The 23,534-nt window shown below is 40.8% G+C and overlaps 2 protein-coding genes across 2 annotated transcripts; one reads left to right on the top strand and one right to left on the bottom strand.

Annotated features, from left to right (window-relative positions):
- The first annotated feature begins 1,168 nt into the window (after nucleotides 1-1,168).
- Nucleotides 1,169-4,576, top strand: CNOT8 (CCR4-NOT transcription complex, subunit 8). Its single transcript, XM_010079135.1, has 4 exons — nucleotides 1,169-1,334; nucleotides 2,149-2,293; nucleotides 2,967-3,077; nucleotides 3,388-4,576. The coding sequence occupies exons 1-4, from the start codon at nucleotides 1,180-1,182 to the stop codon at nucleotides 3,535-3,537; spliced, it is 561 nt and encodes a 186-aa protein (XP_010077437.1). The 5' UTR covers nucleotides 1,169-1,179; the 3' UTR covers nucleotides 3,538-4,576.
- Nucleotides 4,577-6,362: 1,786 nt separating this feature from the next.
- Nucleotides 6,363-23,530, bottom strand: GEMIN5 (gem (nuclear organelle) associated protein 5; the record flags this gene model as incomplete). The annotated part of the gene is made up of 27 exons (XM_010079136.1): nucleotides 6,363-6,521; nucleotides 7,136-7,232; nucleotides 7,653-8,217; nucleotides 8,620-8,782; nucleotides 9,462-9,719; nucleotides 10,336-10,546; nucleotides 11,415-11,534; nucleotides 11,657-11,804; nucleotides 12,347-12,484; nucleotides 12,784-12,879; nucleotides 13,469-13,597; nucleotides 13,960-14,073; nucleotides 14,351-14,569; nucleotides 14,836-15,007; nucleotides 15,453-15,588; nucleotides 15,672-15,857; nucleotides 16,243-16,316; nucleotides 17,499-17,635; nucleotides 18,284-18,378; nucleotides 18,865-18,950; nucleotides 19,682-19,894; nucleotides 20,499-20,658; nucleotides 21,109-21,241; nucleotides 21,434-21,562; nucleotides 21,781-21,932; nucleotides 22,709-22,890; nucleotides 23,357-23,530. Coding segments are annotated over 27 exons (4,446 nt in total), but the record flags the coding sequence as incomplete, so codon positions are not given.
- Nucleotides 23,531-23,534: the final 4 nt, after the last annotated feature.

The following is a 23,534-nucleotide window of genomic DNA, read 5'->3' as shown; positions in this document are numbered from 1 at the left end:
TAGTCTTAAACTTTATGCTTTTAAAATATATATATATATTTATAAATCCATCTCTTTTTTTCTAAAAATAAATAGATGTGCTGTTTTAATTAAAAAGGAAAATAGCTCTTTACAGATCCATGCTAAAATATAAACTGAGATCTAAAAAAAAGTTGGTGTAGTTGTCACACCTGTTCAGGAGTATAAATCTTGTTAAATGAAGTGTGGCAGATTTTTTGGTCTCCTCCATACTGCAATATCCAGGGTTACAACTGAAACAAGTTTCATTATCCCTTCTCCTGTAATTGTAAAGACAAACTCAGCGTAATTACCACTAGAGCTGCCTGGATCTAAAGAGAGGGTTTATCTGTCAAAACCACACATTTATTGGAAATCAAACCGTGTTTTTATGGAACTGGCATTGGAAAACATTACAAAAAAATCATAGCTAGTATGTGCAGATCATGCAGTTCTTAGACCCAAAGCTGCAATATTTACTTCCACAAGTTTGTGAGCCTCTTAAAGGTTTTGAAGTCAGAGTGAAGTGGTTTTCACAGTGTGATCACTTCAGTTGACTCAGTTACCATATTTGGCATGAAATCTCCTGTGTGGTGTCATCTTCCCTCCCCCTCCACCCCCAAATGAAACAACCTGGTATAAAAGTCAGGTTCCTGCTCTGTTCTCCACGAAGCGTATTATCACTCATCTCTGTCCTCCTTCCTTAGTCAAGTATTACACAGCTTTGTTTACTCCCAGAGATGGAACAGGATGATAAGGTGGTATGTGCTGTGAAGCGTAGACAGGAAGGATGCTTGGTGCTTTAGAGTTGCATGTTTTCTTATTTGTGAGAACTCTCCTTTTCTCCGTGCTCTTGTCTGCAGTGCTTCTGTTCGCCTTGCAGAAATGACGTTTTTCAAAACTTCATTCAGTTCTATGGAGGTGGAATCTTTGGAATTAGCACTAGCAACAGAATTATTAACTAGTTATGGTCGCAGAATAGCTGGTTATGGATGTAGGAGGCTGCAGTAGTGGTATTAAAACTGATCAAATTTGAATTTTCCAGAGACATAAATGTGGAACCCAGAGATAGCCCACTGGTCACTCCAGGTTTTGAAATACAGTGTTGGGGGAATTTTTCTAAAATGAGCCTGACTTGTTAGTACCTTGAGTACAAAGCTGCTTTTCTCCTTCAGGGAGGACATGTACTCTCAGGATTCCATCGACCTCCTTGCTAGCTCTGGGCTGCAGTTCCAGAAGCACGAAGAAGAAGGGATCGATACCCTGCATTTTGCTGAGTTGCTTATGACATCTGGGGTTGTCCTTAGTGACAGTGTGAAATGGCTGTCCTTCCACAGGTAGGTCCAAGATGTTCACTGATGCTATCAAGTGAGAAATCTCTTTTTGCTTGAAGTACTACTGCTTTTGTCCATGGAGACCAACGCAGATTTTAAGGAGAATTAGCAGCTCTGTATAAAATAAGCTTAAAGATAGAAAGGTGAAGTTTTAAGAAGTAAGGACACTTGGCACTTTATTTGGTACTAGCACTTACTGTGGTCTGAGTTTTATGTATACGTTGCTTGCAAATTCTTTCGCTGGTGCAGTCTTCCTCGATGGAAGAAGTTATTAACAAGGTGAAATGTGATTTCTACACTTAGTAATTTGTGTGCATTGTAAAGTAAGGTTTTTGTTTCTTCTTCCTTACGTTGGTGGTGTTCTCAACTTCCATCTTGTGTTTATGTAGAGAAAGAGATCTCTGTAGTTAAGATGTCTTTCTTGTAGCATTTCATACAACTTATTACAAAGCCTCTAGTCCTTGATGTCATCGCAAGTGAAAGGACTTGAGGGAGGAGGAGGTGGTGGCAACAGATCCTTACAGAGTTTCCTGCTTTTCTGTGTTGCCCATAGCTACAGAAACTTGCCGTGTTGGGAAGAAAAGTATATTCTTCCCAATGGCTTAGCTGTTCCGCAAGAGGTTAGCAGGGGCACCCAGAGAGCATTTGACATAGAAGATCAGGATGAATTCTGGCTCTGATCCAGGGTTTTATGAATGTCAGAAAATGTTAAGGTTTGAAAGCTACAGCATGTAAAACTCTTGTGAAAAATGAGATATTGGTACGGACTGTGTCTAGGTGTTGCCTGCTTATCTGCTTTCTCTGTTTTTGTTTTCAGTGGTTATGACTTTGGCTACATGGTGAAGTTGTTGACAGATTCCAGGCTACCAGAAGAGGAACATGAATTTTTCCATATCTTGAACCTTTTCTTCCCATCTATCTATGATGTAAAGTACTTAATGAAGAGCTGCAAAAACCTCAAGGTACTTTTATTTCCCCAGCAAGCAAGCAATGCATGGGCATCAACACTATAAATGTATAGTGAGCCAAGTGACAGAACTGCTGCATCTATCAAGTCTTAAAACTGGCACGTGTATAAAAGCCAATGGTCACACATAAGCACCTGTGACTAAGTTTGTTATCTAATAGATACTGTCACCCCAGTTTTAGACTTATCAATATGTATATTATACAGGGGACATTTCCTGTAATCTTGTGGTTTGTATTATCAGCAATTTCAGAGGCTAATTATAATTCAGCATGCTTATCTTCCCCATGCAAGGTGGAGTATTTCTTCTGAAATGTACTATTACGTGACTTGATAAACTGGTAGACACTCAGAGTTGAAAGTAATTTATCTATTAAATGATAGCTTTGTTTGAGGAGAGGGAGGGACAGGTCCAGTGTTTGTAACTTACAAATGTACCCACAGTTATCTCAAGTATTTGCAGTAGGAAAGCAAGGGACCTAAATTTAAGAAGAGTGTTTATGCATCTTGAGGAGTATTTACCAGTTTTGCTCACAGCTGGTGTGTGTACTGCTGGAATCTGCATCGATTTATCATAGCCAGTGTTTGCCCCCACTTTTTGGAGAAGTGTGGTTATTTTGGTAAGAGATGGATCTTCCAAAATCAAGTGTGTTCTGTTCTCATTGCAGGGTGGCCTTCAAGAAGTGGCAGATCAGCTGGATTTGCAGCGAATTGGACGACAACACCAGGCAGGATCGGACTCTCTTCTCACGGGAATGGCATTCTTCAGAATGAAAGAGGTACTGCAGTGTTCTTTATGGTTCTTCTTTCTCCAGTTCCTACCCATAAATGTCAACATGTGCAATGTGTTTTTTGTTTTTTGGTTTTTTTGAGCCTTGTGGCCATCACACTTCAAACTGTCAATAGTAGGAATTGTTAATACTGGCACAGACTTCTGTTTACTCCTCTTTCATGTGTTTATTTTAATTCCTATTCTGAATCTTAGGTGGTTGACTTAAAATGAGCTGTTTAATTAACAGGGGCTTTCTGATTTAGAGGAACAACTAAACAATAACTATTTCTTCCTTTTTCTTTTTTTTTAATCTGCAGTTGTTTTTTGAGGATACAATTGATGACGCAAAGTATTGTGGGCGGCTGTATGGCCTTGGCACCGGAGTTGCGCAGAAACAAAATGAAGATGTGGACTCGGCCCAGGAGAAAATGAGCATTTTGGCTATTATCAACAACATGCAGCCATGATACGCGGTAACCCTCAGCAGAACATGGCTACCATATTGGCAGCTGCTATCCTCAACCCTTTTCCCTAATAGTGTCTCAAACAAAAGGTATCTTCAGTATACAGCCTGCAGAAGGCCTGCAGTTTTGCTGAAGAGCTGCATCTTCCTTTGAAACCCAAAAGAAGAGTTGACTGAATTCCTAATGCCAGCATTTGTGGTTTGCCATCTTTTTAATACCAAGGGCAAAAGACAGAACCTACTGTGTATACCTCTGTTTTTTTCCTCTTTATACTGTACAGAACCTGCAAGGAAGACTTTAACGGTAGAATATTCAGTAGAGCTAGGAGTTTGGAAATCCAGTGAAGATGGACACAGACGTGCACACAAATTTGCAAACTGTGCTTTATAAAGCTTATTTTAAAACTTCTGCATGTTGTGAGGGTGACTGCTTCACCTCATGATTTGCTTATTTTATCTTGGTGTAGTCTGTGGAAATTGCTCCCTTTGATCACTGCAGAGGTTTGGGAAGAGATGACATTAAACATTATCCTTGCAGCTAAAAATATTCAGAGATTTGCTTTAACAGCAGTGGGAATGGATATTACTGGAGCTGATTTGATCAGCTCTCCATAGTTTCTAATTCTGTATGGTACAGGTTTGACCCACACTGAACCTCAGCTTAGTTCTTACGGGTATTAATAAACTGTTCTGGAAATAGATAAAGAGAGCCTAAAAGTTCACCTTTGCTCAAGGACCTTTTGATAGGGGATTGGACCAATACTCTGACTTCACTCATTCTTCAGCTTAACCTACAAATTTTATTCTCATTGCAACACAAGTAGTTCAGCTGATGGTTAAATATTTGTTCCTCTTCTCCCTCCCCTTCTCCTATCCCTAATTTTACTATATGCTTAACAAGATAAAACAGCTCCATTTCTCTTCATTATAAACATCTGAAAAGTAGCTAGAGGATGGAAGAACAATTTGGGATTCTGACTTTTTAAAAAATGAGCTATTCTATAATATTTTTTATTCAACAGCTCTGTAATTAAATTTCTTAAAAAACAAAACAAAACAAAAAACCAACCCTTCTGGGCATGGCAAACTTAATGTCTTGCATTTTAAACAAGCCATTATTAGGAGTTGAGGTTTAGAGCTGGTATTTAAAATGCTTGTAAATACTACTTGTTTTTAATTTTTGTAAAATAAATTTTTTTAAACCAGGCCTTGTTTTGGATTTTCCATCAAGCACTAAAATTCCCAAAGTTCAGGTTTTGGAATTTGAATTTGAGCAATACATGCTCAAAGGGAAAGGTTCAAGTTTTCTTTCTTCTTTTACTGTTTATGATGTGCTACTAGGGTAGTTCTTATTAAGATCTGCTTTTGAGCATATTGTACAGTAGCTGATGAAAACTGAACTTAAGATTTCTTTGGTGGACTTGTTTCTGCTCATCTTTCAGCACAGCTAGCACTATTGTGGAGTATTCTTTCAGTGCAGCATAGACCTTTAAACTGACAAATCTGTTCTGTTCATCTGTCCTGTGTGAAGTTTTCCTGCTTCATCTGAACTCCAGTGGTTCTGAAGTACAGAAGGGCTGTTTGGTTAAGCACTAGCTCCCCCTCCTGGTTTTCAAGTACTTTGCGCAGAATTTAGTAAGTTCTATTAGTGACAACAGTTTACTAGGTTAATACACCTAGGGAAGGATCTTATTTTGATATAACCTCTGCCTTTCATCTACTGCTCTTCAGGTTGTTCTGATGCTTTACTCAGCTTGGAGCAGGAAATCTATCAGTATCAAGTCTGCATTTTGGCTGGAAGAATCTGGAACAGGTCTTGATCTAAAAAATCCATCCCTGCTACATTTTTTCTTAATTATTATACTTACCAACTTTCTAAATTCATCATCCCCCATATCCTACCATGAACTTTTCTGCTGCATTTAAAAACTTGATTCTAGAAATTACTAAGACAGATGCTGTGTTCACTAAGACTTTTGCAGCCTCGTTCTTTTATTAAGAAGAATTAGTTTTTCTATGAAGACAGGCAAAGCCTTTAGGTAAGCTGTAAGACTGGTCAAAATGCAGCATGTTTAAGACTCTAGAGTCTAGGATTGGTTTTGGCACTTTGAAAAGAGCAGATCTTCTAGAGAATTTGATAGTATCTCACATTTACAATCACTGTAGCAAAAAGCAGTTTGTTCAGCTATGGATGTTGCTGAAAGCAGGGACTGTCACTTTTCTTGACCTGGAGAAGTCCCTTATCTCTCGTTGATCGTGCTGGAATCAAACATAAAAGATTTTGCCCTCCCTTTTATGTTGTACAGGTGGCTTCACCACGCAAAGCTAAGTCATAAAACAAGTGTGTGCTATCTACTACGTTTGACTGACGTAGTACCTTTAACAAAAAAAAAAAAAGGCTTATTTTTAATGCATTTACCCTCGATTGATACTGATTTCTCTCCATCAAATTAAATGCTGATTCCTGGTGGTAGAAGACTTTATTTAAAGGAAGGAAAATCAACTCACAATGCTTTTAAATACAAGACTGGCTTAAGGGTCAGTTTGCTTACAGAAACCATTGTTTTTCCTGAGGGCAGCTACTCTTCCTCCTCTGATGAAAGACTGATATTAAAGGCCACAGCCTACTGCTTTTCAATTTTCTAACATAATCTCCTTTAGTAGTAGCAATTGATGCTCACAAGTGATTCTGTATATAAACCTGATTTTTTGTAGTTTTATCCAAAACAGTAGCCTTCAATAACCATGGCCATCAAAATAAGCTTTCACTTGAAGAAAGAATAGCCTTGGTGGTGTGGCTGGAGGCAGCTCAAGAGCGATGGTTTGGTCTCAAAATGTCAAGAATCTCCTGCCGGACTTTTTGTAAATTTTAGTGCTCCCGTGTTTCCTGAGGAGATCCAGTGCCTGTTCATGTAGTTCAGGAGGGCACTGGGATCCCATGTGAAGGAGTACAAGGCAGCACTCCAGCACGTCAGGGAACGGGAAGACCTGAAAAAAAAAAAGGGAACATAAGGTGATGTCTACTCTTTGAATTATTGTTCAACAACATATTCAGTCAGCCAGCTCTCTAAAGACACTGCTTTATAGTATCTTTAGAAAAGACAGATAGTCATGAGTTAGCACAATCACCATGATTAACTTTTGTTATATTATAGATTAGAGAACAGAGAGGGTAAGACAGCGTAGGAAACATTGTTTTCAAACACGTGATGTGCAGTTTCTACAGTTCCCAATCTATAACGGCCATTTTATACCTTAAATACTTGATTTCACTGTTTATTGAAACTGGTTTTGCATACATAATTGTAAGTAGCAAGAGATTACTTCTAAAATGCACAGGAGAAATTAATACAGAATATCCCACCATTGCGTTCTCCCATGCAGGAGATTCACCTGCACTTTCTCACTGCATGGAGAAGGTTATGCTTGAAACAAAAATAGCAGCCTGCTACCACGTGTCAATTCTCTCTCAAAATTGCCTTAAGATCACAAAGAAAGTCACTGTTCCTTACTTTCTGTATGGAAGGGATTCTATGATGAGGCTGCCCTTACGAGAAGACTTGTCTTTTTTCAGAGCCACAGTGCCTTTTCTGAAGACTTACCTTTAAATTGTCTGGAAATTCTGCTAGTTTCTGCTTTGCTTTTAGAAGCTGCTTTGTTAGCTCAGGGAGTGTAACTGGTTCCTTTACTTCATCTTTACTGTCAAGAGAAGAGCAGGTGTCATGAGTAACTGTTTTGCGTAAATGGAGGGAGGGAGCACAGGAGACAGTTGGACAAGCGTTATACACTCTAGCTCAGTCTTTCCAATGTCCCAAGTAATTGTTCAACAAAGAGACAGACCTCTTAGACCATGCTTGTCCTTTTCATTATCCTCCTCTTTTCAAGCTGCCCTGTTTATTCACTGTAACAACATACTCTGTGTATCAGAAAGTTATTCAGCCATATTAAGTTTATGCACATAGTGGTTCACGGAAATGCAAGACTTTTGAGCTGTATGTTGAAGTTTCCTTGGTTGACGAGCTTGAGATTAGAGGCAATCTCAGCTAAACAACAAATTTGCTACACCAACACACAAAAAGCAACAGTTTTCAATCCATTCATTCATGTTCTGAAGCTTACCCGTTCATCTGGCTACTGTCAGAGCATGGTTTGTCCGATTCAGTCTCTGAACTCTGCTGCAGGTTGCCTTCCTGGGTGCTTTCCTGGAGATTGTTCCTCTGCTGCTGATGCTGGCGGATCATATCTGCTAAAATCTGCTGGACCTCAGCTATATCCCTCTGGGTGTTCTGTAAAGCAGCGATCTCTTCTGAAAGAAGCACTTTGCAGCCATTCAGTTTTGACTGTCTGTCTACCGAACTGACTGAGCTCCTTCTTGAGTCACTTTCGGTCTCACACCTGTGAACTTCAGATGTACTGCAGAGGTTTTCATCAATTTCAAGGGCAGTTTGATCGGGAGTTTCTTCAGGGGAGGAATGACCTGAAATGGAACTCTTCTCAAGACCTGTCTGCTCACTGGGACACTGCACAAGATCCAAACCAGTCTTCTGCAAGACAAGTGAGTCTTTGGGGGGATTCCACCACAGGTCATACAGCAGTCCGTAAGCCACAAAGGCCTCTAAACTTCTGCAAGCATCCATGCCCTGAGAATTTGTGCTGTCCAGTTTGTGTCTCAAGTTATCACAGCCTGAAAAAAAGGATTACAAATAGATTATAGAGCTTTCCAAAGAAAAAGATCAGATCTGGTAAATGAATGGCTGTCCTGGAAACCCAAACCAGATGCTGGCAGAGTGGTGCAGGAAGCAAAAAAACAAACGCAGACATCTCTGGTATCCTTTTAAACACAATACCCTGTTCTAGCTAGCATGAGACTCTATGTTCCCATCACCTACAGCAGAATTCCTAAGCTGCACATCAGGATATTCACATGATCAAGAGCCACAAAATAAATGCACTGCGCACTCTGCAGAGAATGAAGGGAAGGGCGAGTTGGAGTGATTTATGACTATGGGATGAAAACAGCTTTTCAATGTGCTTACAAGGAAGATCACCTTATCTGTCAGTGCCAGGAGATGCACAAGAGACGTACCTTCAGGAAGGATGATACTGCAAATCTCTTGCATCAGAATGAAATTACCAGCATCAAAACTGCGGGTCACAGCTCCAAGAATACTTTTCACTGCCTCATCCCAGGTAGCAGTCTGATAGCTCAGGGCTGCAAGGGTCAGGTCATGGCAGATATGGAAAAGCACCTACAGGAAGCACCAAAGAGCATGATTAATAGTTTTACTGCAAAGTATGAATTACTCACAGCTTATGACTATTGTAGAAGAGCCCATAAGCACGTGATTTAACCAAAAGCAATTTTAACAACAATGCAATTTCCATAGTCTCCTTCATGCAGGAAATAGAGCACTTCTACATTACCTACAATTGTAAAATCAGCAGCTGTGCTTGCATGTGTCCAACTAAGCAGATGAGAAGTGGGAGTACACCAAATGTCAGTGACTCACTGCGGCCAGAGAAAAGCTGCAGGAGCACCAGTCTATGAACAGACCTTCTGAACTCCAGGATATTTTAACAACAAGCAGCCCTGCTAGCAGTTCGACACGAACCCCTGAATCGCTGCTGAGACTACTCAGCTACGCCAGTCACTCCCACCCAGCCAACGCATCTCGGTGATCTCGGTGCTCATCTCTGTCACCATATGTCACTTCTTACCCTGTGCAGAAACAAATGTGGAAACAAACTGGTGGCTATGGAAGCCATCCCAGCTGCCTGTCATCTACTTCTCCCAGACTATGGCCTCATCCTGCAGCCAGGTGCAAACATCAGTCCCCTGGGAATGGTGGGCACACCACCACAAAGAGACTGTTTCACTGCGTATGCCATAGTAAGGCTTAATGTGTACACAGATCTAAGTCCATTTACCTGCTTTGGGTGTGTGTTGCTGGTAGAAGGAGGATGCTCAATACTGCGCAGCTGCTCCCATGCACACGTGGCTTGTTCGGTGGTGTCCAGACCCAACATATTCTGCCACACTTCTATCACCATGTCAAAAAATGAGGCCTCTCTGTTCAGGTTCCAGCTGTGATAACAGGGAGGCACGGGGCTCTTTCGGTCACTGGGATTTCTTTCACTAAGGCACTTGCAAAGCAGTTCATTAAGGCAGAAAACAAGTCTTTGTCCCTTTAACAAGAAAAACAAAAGAGCACTGAGCCGCTGCTAAAAGAAAAACAGTCCCTGAAAAAATGACCACAGCAGGGGGACAAATTTCAGAATATCATGGCTACAGCAGCTTGTTGGTGATGGACTGTTTCAAAACTGCAGCTACCAAAGAACAATGCTAATAGACTCAGAGACTCTAAGGTCAGAAGGAAACCTCAGAACAAGCTAAGCTAACTTTCTGCTTCTCAGTCCCCATGAAAACTAATTTCTGGATTAAGGTTCCAGCAGATGGACTTAGAGTTAGCTCATTTGTTCCTTTAATGTAAACAGCAAATACTTTCCTTCACTTCTTTCTTCTTATGATCAATATTACATACTTAAAAAATACCACTTCTCTCAACTCCCTCTCAGATAACTAACAAGCACAGAGCCTATGTGCCTCTCCACCATGGGCCCTTTGCCTCTGCAAAGGCACATCTTTTTCATTGGGTCATTGCAATAAACTTCTAGAAAAATCTTTTGCGGCAAAACCAGCTCAAAGGACTACCTGTGGACTATTAACACATGGGAAGTGGTGCCAAGTTGATGTGGAGAGAGACAATGATAAAGGAAGTAGAAAGGAAACAGCCAGACTCACCAATAAAGTTTTATGTTGCTGAAGGACTTCCTGAGCTCCCACCCAGTTCCTCGATAACAGCAGGTCTTGGGCACATCTCAAAGACAAAGTTGCCGCCAACTCCTTCTCTCCAGATACCAGCGCAAGCTCAGCAGCAGTTTTAAGGGACGTCACGTCCCCCTTTTTTGCCAACACCTTCACTGCATCATAGGGTGAGGAAGCCCCCAAATAACTGAAAAGAGATAAAAGCAAATCAACTTCATTAGCACTAAGATGCAGTTTTTAAGTTGCATTTCAACCCAATAGCACAAACATACAAATGAAGATAAACTTGTATTTTCCACAGGTTCTCAGAGCTCTCGTCGCTTTGCCTTACTAAAGGCTACTATAAACATATGGCACCTGTGGCAAAGCTACAAAGGGGAAGTCACACAGCCTAAAAATCTGGACTGAAAACTCTGGTGGCGTGCATATCATGCACAGTTTGGATGAGAAACAGAAACAAACAGATTCAAGAGACCAAGGTGATACGCAGTAGTTTATCCCTCCTGCATTTCTCTGGATTTCATCTGAATCCTTTCAGAAGCGTGAACACCTCCAAAAAAGCCAGAACTGAAATCAACAAAGTACACTCACTATTCCAGCCAAAATATTTCAAGCATTATTAGCAATTTTGGTAGTCACAAATTAGAAACACTCTAGTTGGAGGAGGATAACCCAGTGATTAGGATATTACCTAAGGCCCCAAGAAACTCAAGATGAACTGTTGCACTGCACATTTCCAGTGGAAAGGTTGGAAACATCACACAGTCTTTTCATATACATCCTAACCTTAGTCTTGCTAGACTAGTTTTCAAAGACCTCCAGTAACGTCTATGGAAAGAGACAGCTCTACTGTAGAATGGCATCTGGACCTTCTGAACTGCCCTCTGGAGCTTCTTTTCCCACCTACACTAGAGGAAGTCTAGCGAGATCAGGCTCAAAAAGCACCTCAGACAAATAATGACCAGACCAGTTAACAGATTTCAGCTGTTAAAAAACAAGAACCTTCTTTGTTTTAGGCATGGAACCAATTCTGTCTTCTTCCCAGTAACACTCACCATTTGGCAGCCATGGAATAATGACCATCCTTCTCTAACAGAGCTGCCCAGCTGGTGTAGAGATCCTTCAGAATTGGATCTTCTGGACGCAACCTGGCCTTAGCAATTACAATTGCTTCCCTAATGCACGTAAGAGAAAACAGATATAAAAGTTAATTGACTGTGTACAAAAAATGAACCGAAATCACAAATCTACTCTACTAGAAAACAAGCGCAAATCCTAAACATAAGTATACAGCAACCTGTAAAAATGGTTCACTTTCAGGAGCTCGACAGCCTCATACACTTTATGGATGGACAGGAGATGGGAGGCAGCCTTCACATATTGCTCCTGAAAACACAGCTGCTTCGCAAAGGCTTCTACTGTCCAAACCCAGGCCTGATATCCAGCTGCAAAAGAGAAGGCAATACAAGAGAAGGCAAAGTTTTAAAACTGGAAGAATTAATGTGGGATGACATCATCACTGGTTTCTTTAACATGTACTTCTTCTCTGCCCCAGATTAGTTTCTTGTTTCTTAACCATCTTAATGCAAGTCACTGAGGCAATGAAACAGGGCTTGAACACGACTGTAGGACTTCACTATCAGTAAAACAAATTAAAAGCATATTTAAACCAACAGCAAGCTGGAAGGACTGCTATGTATTACAAAGAACCAACTTTTTGCCTGGAAGTATGGGCCTGCTCCTTCAAGAAGTCCCAAAGGAAACCACTCCATTTCCTGCTATCCTAACCTAAGGGTGCTTGTGGAAACATCCATGTCTTTGTCATAAATAGGGTGTGTTTTATGCTTGATTTTTTGTTATCAGGCAGTTAAAGAAGTCACCTCCTTCCAGTCTGGAACAATCCTGACCTTCCAACCCAGAACGATCAGAATGAGGCTACCCATGGCAGCCAATTCCATCTGCTTGCATGTTACAAGAACAAACATACCCATGGGTGACATTGCTACCAGCTGGTCTGTCAGCTCTCCCCTCTCAGCAGCTGCCTGGAGGACACCCTTCATATCTCCTTTCCACAACATGAGCTGCTGAAAGAGCTCTGGATGCCCGTTCTCCAAGTGATGTTTTCCTGTGGGAAGCAAACACATCTCCTATCAGCATGAGTGCAATAGCATTATTTGCCACAGTAAGGTACCTTGGCAAAAGTGAGATTATTCAAGCTTAGGGTATTGCAGGTTTACATCTGACAGATGTAAAAACTATTTTGGAAAAATATGTCTTTTCTTCTTTTCGCACAGACCTGCGTTCTTAATCCTACACATTAATTAATGGAAAGGAAAATTCAAGCATTTTTCCCAATTTGTTTTCTCCTTGAGTGTAACAGTTACAATGGACCTACTGTCAAAGTAGATTCATTATTCCACTTACCTTCCACATCAATCATCTTGTGCAGAGAAGCTCTGTCTGCGAACAGCCCCAAGTGGATGCGATCCTGGAGGTCAGGGGACACATCTTCATTATTATCTAAACCAGATGAAGAGAATGAATTATTAAGACTTGGTAGAGCACTGGGAACTGGGACCTGCCAAGTCACTGTACCACATCATTACACTCAACTGTTGGCAAATACCCGTGTCTTCTAGTTTCTTTCCTGTATAGCAGATGTAACAAGTTCTCACATTAGCACATCAACACTTAGATCTAAGTTTGATTAGAAGGACCATGTTTGTGCAGAACATTTATTCTACATCAAACATAGCATGTTCCTTTGCATGTTCTAAGGAACAATACAGTGAGAATACAAACATCTCCTTCATGGCTTATTTTCTCCTGCCCAGATGATACTTTTGAAGGTGAAAACCACTTTGCACATATGCAGACAATTCTACCCTATCTCCACAACATGGGATCCTACTCAAAACCTGTCTAGAGTGGCTACAGGGTGCTGATGCACTGCAGAAGAAGTTAGATGAGAGACCACAACTAGTCACACACTTTGATAAAGGTAAGGATTTAAAAAAATAATGCCTAGTGGTCAAAGTCAAGTTCTTGGACACGTTTCAAAACACTTTAAAGCATCTACCCTCAGAGTATTTTAGTTTCAGAATGATACCTTTGGTTTTCAGACATGTAGCCAGCATCAAGCAGTCCTGATGCAATTCATCTTTTGATCTGTGATCCAAGAATGTGGTGAAGGGTAGAATAGAACGAGGCTTCCTCTTCTTCAGAGCGGCATCAGGAGCTGAAAAATCAGGCATATTTCAGTTGCTGTTGCACAGTTACAAGAGTCTCCTACAGAGGAACTCTCCAGCATATTCCAAACCCCCCTCTTCTTCACCGAGGAAATCAAAAACCAGATGCTCAAGTGCCACGTGCATCTCTATTGTGACAACTCTGATTTCTGAATACTGATCACTTTGCATATTTGTCTGCCCATCTTGCCTAGAATGAAACTAGCAACGAAAAGGCAATATCTAAGCCCACATTGAACTACTGAATTGACCTGACTAGCAGGGCACACAAAAGAAGCAGCAACTTAAAAGCCTAGAATGAGGAACTCTGCCTTGATGCAGGACTGTTAACAAGTCCCTCAAACATACTAACTTGGTTTCTCTTTAGGTGGATCCTTTTTCACAGGAGTGGCTTTCTGGGTCACAAAAGGCTTTGGCAAGCTGAATGAAGAGGAATCATACGTAGATGAAGATGTATCCTTGGACACTGCAGAGGTAAGTGATAAAAAAAGGAAAAACAACACATGGAAAAGCCCATATCAGAATACTTGACATATTCACATTCTATTACACTAATTTCAAAACATACAGAAACGAAGCTTTGCTTGAAATGATGACAGGCACTTCAGAACTGTAATTCCTTCCAGTGGACTATTTCAATAAAACTGTATTATGAGGAAATCTGCATGAAAATATTAAACTTGGTGATGCTCTGAGGGCTGAACAGTCTGGGAACCATTGAACTAAGACGATTTGATTATTACCAGTCACGGAGACTTTATCATGTAATTCTGCCTCCTGAGCTTCTTGTTCTCCTTCTTGGTCCGACACTCCATTTTCCTCTAGCAACACTTCCTTCACACTCTCATCTCCATTCATGGCATCACTTGAGTCCTGCTTGGCTTCCATAGGCTTTTTCTTCTTCTTGGTTTTCACTTTTGGTTGCATACTTCTTTTTTTCTCTAATTCTATACTCTTTTTGCCTGTAAAAAGTTGCAAAAGTTACCCCAATACTATCTGTAAAAACTTCTGGTGTATTAGCTGTCTGTGTCTCAACATCAACATTTAGTTTCCAAATAAGGATACATCTCCATTTAAACCTAGAGACAGTTTATTCCTGAAGAGGTAGCAGGCAGATTAGCAGGCAGATTTGAATTCAGCATAAAAACTTATCATACCATTTCAACATGCCAACTTCCCAGCTCCAACACCGTCTTCAGGATAGGACCTTCTGTTTGAATATACTTACCCTGAGGAGGCCGTGTATGCTCCTGCTTTGAGATGTGCCATTTGTGAACAGAAAAGTCATCTGCTCCTGTATAAATAGAATCTGAATCCACTGGTGACCACTGGACACTCAGTAGCCGGCCCTGGTGCCCTCGGTAGTTGCAGAGTGGCTCTTCCTTCATAACATCCCATACCTTATAACGAAGAAAGAAATCCAATTACTCAGAAAGTCTCATCTTCCCCCAATACACTGCATTTTCTCTTCAGTGATTTGCACTTGTAGGAACTTGTCTTTTAAGGCATTTGCACAGGTATTTCAAATACCAACCATGGAGAAAATTCAGAGCTTCCTTTGTTTGCATTGATGCATTTGCATAACATCTTTCTTTTTTAAGGATCCAAAAGTGCCAATACAAAAACAATACTGACTGGACTTAAAAATCAATTTGCAAGTCGCAAAAACATACAGAGACTTGCATATCAGTATCCAGAAGCAGGAGATGGTTACCAAGGGTAAATCTGCAATTCTTTACCAGTTTATCTCACAAAATAAGCTTTGCTGTTTAGGCAGCTTGGTTCTAAAACACTGTAGAATGGATGATTTGAAACTAAAAGAAATGAGTGTCTGAGGAGCAATACCTGTGCTGTGCCATCATAGCAAGCAGACACCAATCTTCCCTCATGGTGGGGGCTCCAAGAAAGGCTTGTGATTTTAGCTGTGTGCCCAGCCAGAGTTCGAAAAGGCTCTGTTATTGTCAAAGGACTTTCTGAAGTACTCTCTGAAAGAAAAAAGGAAAGGATCAAGAATTGGCAGCAAGACAAATCAGGAGTAAACCAAAACAAGATGCCAAGAATTGCAATACAATCTCGCTCTTCAGATTATGTACATAAATAGTGGCATTGACTGAGCCTGAAGCTATCAAATAACTCAGCTCTGGCTGGCTCCCATGCTCATGATGCCAACGAATGGCATTAATCAGTTTATGGTGTTGCTGGATAGTGCAGAGTAACTTCAAGTTTGGTGCCTGAAATATTTCAATTGAGCTGAAATGCAAGAACAACAATGTAAGAAATGAAAATGGATTTTTTTTTTTGATTATCCTGCATGAGAAGAATGACAGAACATGAAACAGAGTAAGTAAAAGTTTTTTTTTCTGGATTCAACTCAAGCCCTTGTTCAGTACATCATCAGAAGTGTGTTTTAACCATGAGTGGATCCTTGAAAAATAATTTAACACAACGATGTGGATCCTCCATGCCAAGAGTGGCTCAACAAATAACAGCAAGGAATGCTGTATTATCACAGTTCAAATACATTGGCAGTAAAAGAAAAGGACAAATCAGGGCAACTAAAAGTACTTTTGCTTCACTACACTGATTCTAGTCAGCATCAGCACAAACACAGCCTTAACGTACAAGTGAAACATACCCATCTTCATTGCCAAGGGCCAAGAGTTTGCCATCTGGTTTCCAGCTGATCTCGGTACGTGCAGGCAGTTTGTGCTGTTGAAAGGAGACACAACTATTGCCAAAAACTCTTAAATCTCTCTTGCATACATTCAACAGAGTAAGAGCAGCAACTGCATAGAGTTGCAATCAGTCTGCAAAACGAAAGTCACAAAAAGATCCACTGCATTTTGTAACAGTGACATAAGCTTGAGCAATTAAGGACTGAATGAACTGATGCAAGAACCAAAGATCTTTTTTATCAGTCCAGTGAAATGTCTAAAAGAAGTTTGTCTGGACTCCAATAGGACCTTGATGCTCGATCTCCTTATGCTCCTTGGAAAGCCCCAGACATTGGGAAGCAAATTCTATCATCTTTCAAACTAAATCAAAATTTTACTTGCAATTATCTCTATTCTTTCTAGTTCACAGCTTACAATTTAGATGCCTAAAAATGATTGGTTTATTGCCTGTGCCATACTCTCTTTAACCTCAGTGAGTCTTCTACTCAAGGAAGCTAAAACCCAGCTTCAGTATAGTTTGATTGACTTCAGTTGACTCATACTGACTTAAAGCAACTAAACATCTAACCCACCTTCACTTATTTTGTATTTTCAACTAAGAAATAACTGACTGTACTTAATAAGGCATTGTGGTCAGTCATCAACTACTCTGCATTAGCTGCAGTGTAAATGGAAACAGACTGCTGCAAAATCATGACTGCCTTTACTGCAACATTTATTTAAAAAATAAAAGGTTAACGTTTGAAACAAGAGAACTAGAGAAGCTGAGGTGGTGAACTCATGCAGGCCCACCATGTGATCTAACCTATGACATTATTCAGGATATTACTTCAAGTGCTTTGAAACTGGAAAGCTCTGTATGAACAAATTACTTTAAGCAGCCACACACAGCTTTGAAAACCAGACTCCATACTTCAATTTAACTTTCCTGGTTAAGTAAATGACACAGCAGAAAATTAGCGTAAGTGATACCAGGAACAGATGTGCCATGTTGACATTGGGTGAAAAAAGGATGCTTTTTCAGAGGCAAATGCATAAACTGTTGAAATAGGTTGAGCCAATAAGGGTCTCTGAAGTTCATCTGTGGAGACTGCGGGTTTCAAATTTGTTACAGATTCATCATGAAGGCAAAAAATCTGAAACCTAAAACTACAAGGCTCTAGGAACTATGACATGGTTACCACAAATCCATTAGAAAAACCCAAATCATACTCACTTTGATTGAATTAGTGTCTCGGATGACTTTGTTGATGTCATTTGCCTCTCCATTAAGCTTCCAGGGATTGTGTTGAAAAACAATACCTTCTCCAGCACAACTATATAAAGTTACAGAGGGCTGTTCACCTTCTTCTCCTATCCAACAGATAAAAAAAGCTAAATGTACTATGTTCTTCATCGGTCTTAGAAGAAGTAATCACTCCCACTATAAATCATTATTTTAAAAGTCTATACACATGCTTCAATTGCCTGTGATCTAGCAGCAAGAAATTCTCACAATACAATCCTCTGAAAGGACCTCTCATTTCTACCAATAGATCTCACCACAGCACACTCACTGCAACCATTAAAATTCCCTTTAAAGTTTGGTCCTTACAAAAATTCAGGTTGTGTGAGAAGAGCTAATGGAGCTGTTCTGCTTTGTTCAAATGGTAGAAACGTACTTCTGGAGCTAAGGAACCCATATTTGGTCTGACACAGTTCCTGTGAGACGCCTGTGCAGACAGTTACTGGTCTGTGATACCCAGAAGTAAGCACAGAGGTGTGGTACTCCACTCCCACCTATTTCCTGAAGCTACAAGAATTCAAAAACTAGAAGAGATGTTTTGCTCTCTTGCAAAACTATTAACAATTTCTCAAGCAGAATGCATTCTTAGCTGCTAGAAAAGATTGCTACCAAGCAAATGGGGCTCCTTCTCCTAAGAAGGGAGGGCACACCGACTTCATGGCATCTGTGGGCTCTGCAGGGATGACCTGCTTTGCACAAGGCGCTGGAAGACTCACCAGAAGACAGAGGAGGAGTTGGAGGCCCCCAGGCTAACGTGTATACAGTCTTCTTGTGGTAAGTACTGGAGATCTGAGGTGGCTTATTCTTAGCACTGGTCAGGAAGATAAGGAAGCAGGGGCAGTCAGATTTCAGCAAAGGGGGAAAAAAAAAATCAAAGCAACATATTTTGAGTGGTGAAAACAGACAGCATGTGCTATAACATACCAAAGCAATAGGTCAACCAAGCCTTAACCTCTCCTGTAGGACGCTACCAAAAACATAACAAAACTGTCCTGATGACCTGCACCTGCATGTTGCTCTTCATTCTCTGAAGATGTCTCTCTGGCTAAAGTTTTCCTTGACTGATGTCTTCCCACTGATGATCTCTGGTCACGCAATTTGAGTAAGATTACCTTAGAAGCTACCAGACATACTGGAGAGATGTAAAGGCACTGAAAATCCAGCTGTTTGACTAGTTTTAATTTAATCCCACTCTTGTCTAATAGTAAAGATACACCTCAGGAAAGACCGCACCACCTAGGCATGGTAACATACCAGCAGGATCTGACAGTAACAAATTTGAAACCTCCTTTCTTACCTGCTGGACAAGGTGTCAAATATGCCAACTTTTCCATCATCTGTTCCAAAAGCCAAGCAGCCTTCCTTAGTTGGATGCCAGGATAACTGCAAGCAAAACAGAAAGAAACACATAATGAGACAAGCTACAGGCACTTTATTTCTAAATAACAAAGGAACAGAAAACACTGAAACTGACGAGCAGGCACCATCCCTCATACAGCCACTTGATTTGATCACTCCGCTATGAGTATCAAGGACTATCCCCCCACCAGCTACTGTGGGAGAAGAGACTAAAATAATTAAAATACTATTTGATATTTACATTACAAAATAGAAACGGAGAATATTGGAGGAGGATGAGAAAATTTTTGGTGTGAACAAGAGTAACTACCATGCTTTACTGCTGCCAGCAATTTTACCAAGCAGTAGCCTCTGGCCAACCGCTGGTCAAACCCAAACTGAATACATCCATGTTGGTCTTTGTGCATGTCAAACTTCGTAGCAGAGCAAGGGAAACCACGGATGAAGCAAAAAAGGATCACAAAGGAAGATAAAAGTGAAAAAGTAATGTAACCACCAGCTGGACTCCAGCTGATTTTCACTTGATGTAATGCAAGCATCTAGGGCTGTAAAAAGGTCTAAAAATTTGTTGCCAGGTTCTAAAGTGTATTATATACCAAACAAATAGACTACTAAAATAACAATTTGGCTTTATATATTTTCAGTTGGGAAAAACCACCTTCAGAGTGAGAGAGAAAAATACTCTTGAAAGACGAAAATGGAGTGAAAAGAGAAGAGACAAGGAGGGAAAAAAAGGGAATCAAAAGCACACTTACTGCTGTAACCTTGGACTTTATGCTTTGCCAGAAGGTTTTAACATCATAAATATTGTTCATGGACAAAGTATTCCACACCCGTATCATGCTGTCTCCAACACCAATGGCAAGACAGCCTGTGTCTGCAGGGGAGAAGGCAAGGCTATAGACAAATCCCCCAAGCGAGGGCATGGTCCAGCTACAATCGAGAGTTGATAGGTCCCAGCACTTCACCTGAGGAAAATTTAAGGAACAAGGAATGGTTAAATGTAGAGTGACTGGTATGACAAGGAAAAACAAAGCATGAGTGAGATAAAAAAACAAAGGGTCAAATTCAAGGCTTGACATAGTATGCGATCTGCATATGTCACAGACAGTGCTGTAATAGTTGGAAGATTGTAACGGAATAGACAAAATTAGTATATTTTAATACTATGGTCCTCTTTTGACTTCAAAATAGGAGGAATTCTGCTGCCTGTAAAAGGCAAAAAGTTACAAAAAAGCAGCTTTAGTTTGCAAAGTGTATGTTTTTAAGAAGGAAAAATAGGCCTTTTTAAAATGAAATGTACAGGAAAAAAGAGATGGTAAGACCCTTTATTAAATGCTTACCATTCAAGTCTGGAATGTCATGATCATTCACTGCACCATGGTAAGAGCTAGAGCTTATAAACTAACAAAAATCTACACAACCTGTGCTCAGAACAAATTTTAAGCAATGATGTTACAAAATGCTGCAATAAACCCACTTCAAGAGAAAATCAGAGGCCCTAAAAGGGGTAGCCTTGCTCAGTCAAACTGTATAGGTACTGCTACTTTCATGTTTCTAAATGGTTCTTACGTCTCTGTCCATTGAAATGGAAAAAAGGAGCTCTTTGTCTTGACGCTGCACAGAAGACAGATTGAACACAATACGTGAGTGATTTTGTCCTTCTGAAGATCCTAGAAGCGTCCACTTGCGTTTTCCAGATTGGGTCAAATCCCAGAGTAACAGTTCTCCTCTGCAAAATTTAAAGCGTGTACTTCGTTGTTCACCTCAAAAGAATAATACAGGCTATATATAGACTATATTGCATGTATACATACTGCAAGTGCAAGAGTAATACAAGCTAGACACACCTGCACTGCATGTGCCTGAAACACACAAGCACCCTATGATATCCACAGTTAACCACACTGAAAACTGACATGTTATTTTTCTCCCAGCAGATGGACACAAACACAACTAGTACCATTAGCAATCAATATTCAGTTAGATTATCAGACAAATTATGGGACACATCATAGTTTTCTAGAAGTCTCAACTCCCACTTTAACTCTTGGCCTGTCTTCTCTCCAGTTACACTGGAAAGGAAGGGGGTGTCAACGTCTTTTAGCCAGTTCTTTCTTAAATATCAATAAATGAATCTGCAGTTACTGACTGTACCCAGGCTGCTGTGTGCCCTACTTACCCAAAAGAGCTGGATACAATTTCTGTGGAACGACCAGGTGGCCAGTGAACAGTCAGCCAAATGCGCTCCTTAACAGCAGGATCAACGGCTCCACCTCTTCTCTTCGTGGGTGGCAACTTCAAAGTCATCACACCTATGGAACCAAGAGGGAACATCTAGACCTAGTACACCAAAATTCTGAGAGAAAAAGAAGCCTTGTGAATCTGAAGCTTTAAGTACACTGCCCATGCTTTAAACTATCAAGTTAGCAAATGAAGGCTGCAGTTAGAGAAGAACTCTTCCACCATACTGTTACTGCTGGTCTCACATTATTAATCGCACTTACTTCTGCCTCTAGTACAGCTCCATATTCGTATGGTCTGATCTTTGCTTCCCGAAGCCAGGTAACAACCTTTCTTCGTGGTCGTGTCCTGTGTCAGCTCCCCATTTGGAACTTCGCTTTCCTCTGAAGGAACTACTGAGCACCAATGAAGTCATGTTATTGTACTTCAAAATTTAAAGCTTTATAAAAGTTAACTGAAAATACATTAATTTGTATCAGAACATACTTTATTGAACCTACCAGTTGCCTTTGCTTAGCTACTTACTGACTTTCTATAAGGAATTCAATCCTCTAGGAGGACATTCACGTGAACTAAAAATCACTTCAAACTATTAATCACTTCTACATACCTTGGGGCTCATCTTGCCAAGCAGGTAACCTTTCTTCCCCAGGCACAGGGCACCAGGCCAGACAATGTATTTCATCGTCATGGCCCCTTAGTCGATGAAGTACTTCTCTTTTCCTGCTGCTATCAATTATAACCACCATGCCATCCTTGTAGCTAAAAACAGAAATTTAAATTAATGAAAAGATTCTCAGATCCTTGTGGAATAATATCTGACTCGATTTCTGGGCTCTTTACCAGGATCACTATCATGGTGTTACAGACAGGGAAGCCAAATCACAAGCAGCAACGGGACTACCAGACTAACAGGCAGTCTGAGCGCCAGTATAGCACTGGCATACCTGCAGCTGCCTTTGCAAAAAGTGTAACCAGTATGTGTGGCTTCAAGAATTACAACAATTAATTCATAACACACCTTTCAGAGACTTAAAAAACAACCATGGCTTTTATACAAGGAGAACTGTTCCCTTTAACACAGATTACTTTCATTCCTTCCCTCCTTTTGTTTGTTCTCCTTCAAGAGAACTCTATCATCAAGTCTAAAGGGCTTTCATGTTCCTCTCTGTTCAATACAGTCTTGGGTGTCCAAAGGACTGAAACTGCAGTGCTTGACAAAGGCGTAGAAAAACTAAAAAACTAAAAATCTTCAGAAGAAGTAACCTATAATGCAACAAATGCCAGCAAAGTCTAATTAAAAAATAACAGTTTAAAGAAACTTCAGAGATGCAAACTAAACCTGGACCCTTACATTGTTATGGATTTCTGTATCTTGCAGCTCTGCCAAATCTAAATGTTATTTTTAAATTATTATATACCAAAACAAAAAAAAACAGCCACCAAAACCTCTTAAAAATAACCTCACAATTGTGTAACAAAAATTCACAATAAGGTTCTTTCAGAAGAACAGAAAACAAAGAATAATGAATATTTACCCAATCGCCACCAGGTTTTCATGATGAGGAGAACAAGTGAGACAAAAAATTGTCCGAGGCTCTGGGAAGAACTGCTGGCTGTCACTTCTGTTGTACCAGTAACAAACAATTACACCTTTTTCATCACCGGATACAACCAGATCTTTCACAAGAGGTGACCAGTGCAACGCCGAGATGGCATTCTAAAGAAAAAGAATTGAACACATTTAAAGCTGGCTTACCACCATCTAACACAGAATAACACCCAGAAAATAATCTGCAAATACTGCCCAGCATCAGCCGAGTTAGTTCTAAAGTGTTTCAGTTCTCTTGGGCTTTAGCACAGTTGATGTATTTGCCAACATGCTGCCCCGAGTCGCAGTAACTGTTTCAATGGATGTTCTTAGTCTGTCCTGTGCGGAACACTAACTGGCTGAAAAGTGTGCTGGGTTCATGGCAAGGAGTGACCACGGCCAGCACACCTGCTTACTGCGGCTTTGATGGCAACCCGCTCAGGGAGGTGCTGGGACACCGCTGCAGCCCTGAGGCTACAGCACAGCGCTGCCCTGAAGCGCACAGCGGTTTGAATTTCACCGCGTTTGAAATTCCCCTTCGATTGAAGTCACACCATCCCGCTCTGTGTGCGACACCCACAAATCCCGTCTCCACGCCGGGAGTTCTCGCTGTCCCCCCCTGGTCCAGCCCGTGTCCCGCCCCCGCCGCCAGTGCCTCCGGGTCCCAGATTTTCACGTTCCCGTCGTCGGAGCTGCTGGCGCACAGGTTGCTCTGCCCGGGGCAGTGGCAGAACGCGAACCCGGAGATCCTGTCCGTGTGCCCGATGAGCTCT

This window comes from Pterocles gutturalis, unplaced genomic scaffold (assembly GCF_000699245.1).
Source record: "Pterocles gutturalis isolate BGI_N339 unplaced genomic scaffold, ASM69924v1 scaffold37143, whole genome shotgun sequence".
Taxonomy (NCBI): Eukaryota; Metazoa; Chordata; class Aves; order Pterocliformes; family Pteroclidae; genus Pterocles; species Pterocles gutturalis.
Note: the sequence above shows the minus strand (reverse complement) of the source record. Positions and strands in the feature narration are given on the sequence as shown.

Coding starts and splice junctions, on each gene's coding strand:
- CNOT8 (XM_010079135.1), top strand. CDS start 1,180: ATGTACTCTCAGGATTCCATCGACCTCCTTGCTAGCTCTGGGCTGCAG. Junction 1,335..2,148: donor AAATGGCTGTCCTTCCACAG/GTAGGTCCAAGA, acceptor TTTTGTTTTCAG/TGGTTATGACTTTGGCTACA. Junction 3,078..3,387: donor CATTCTTCAGAATGAAAGAG/GTACTGCAGTGT, acceptor TTTAATCTGCAG/TTGTTTTTTGAGGATACAAT.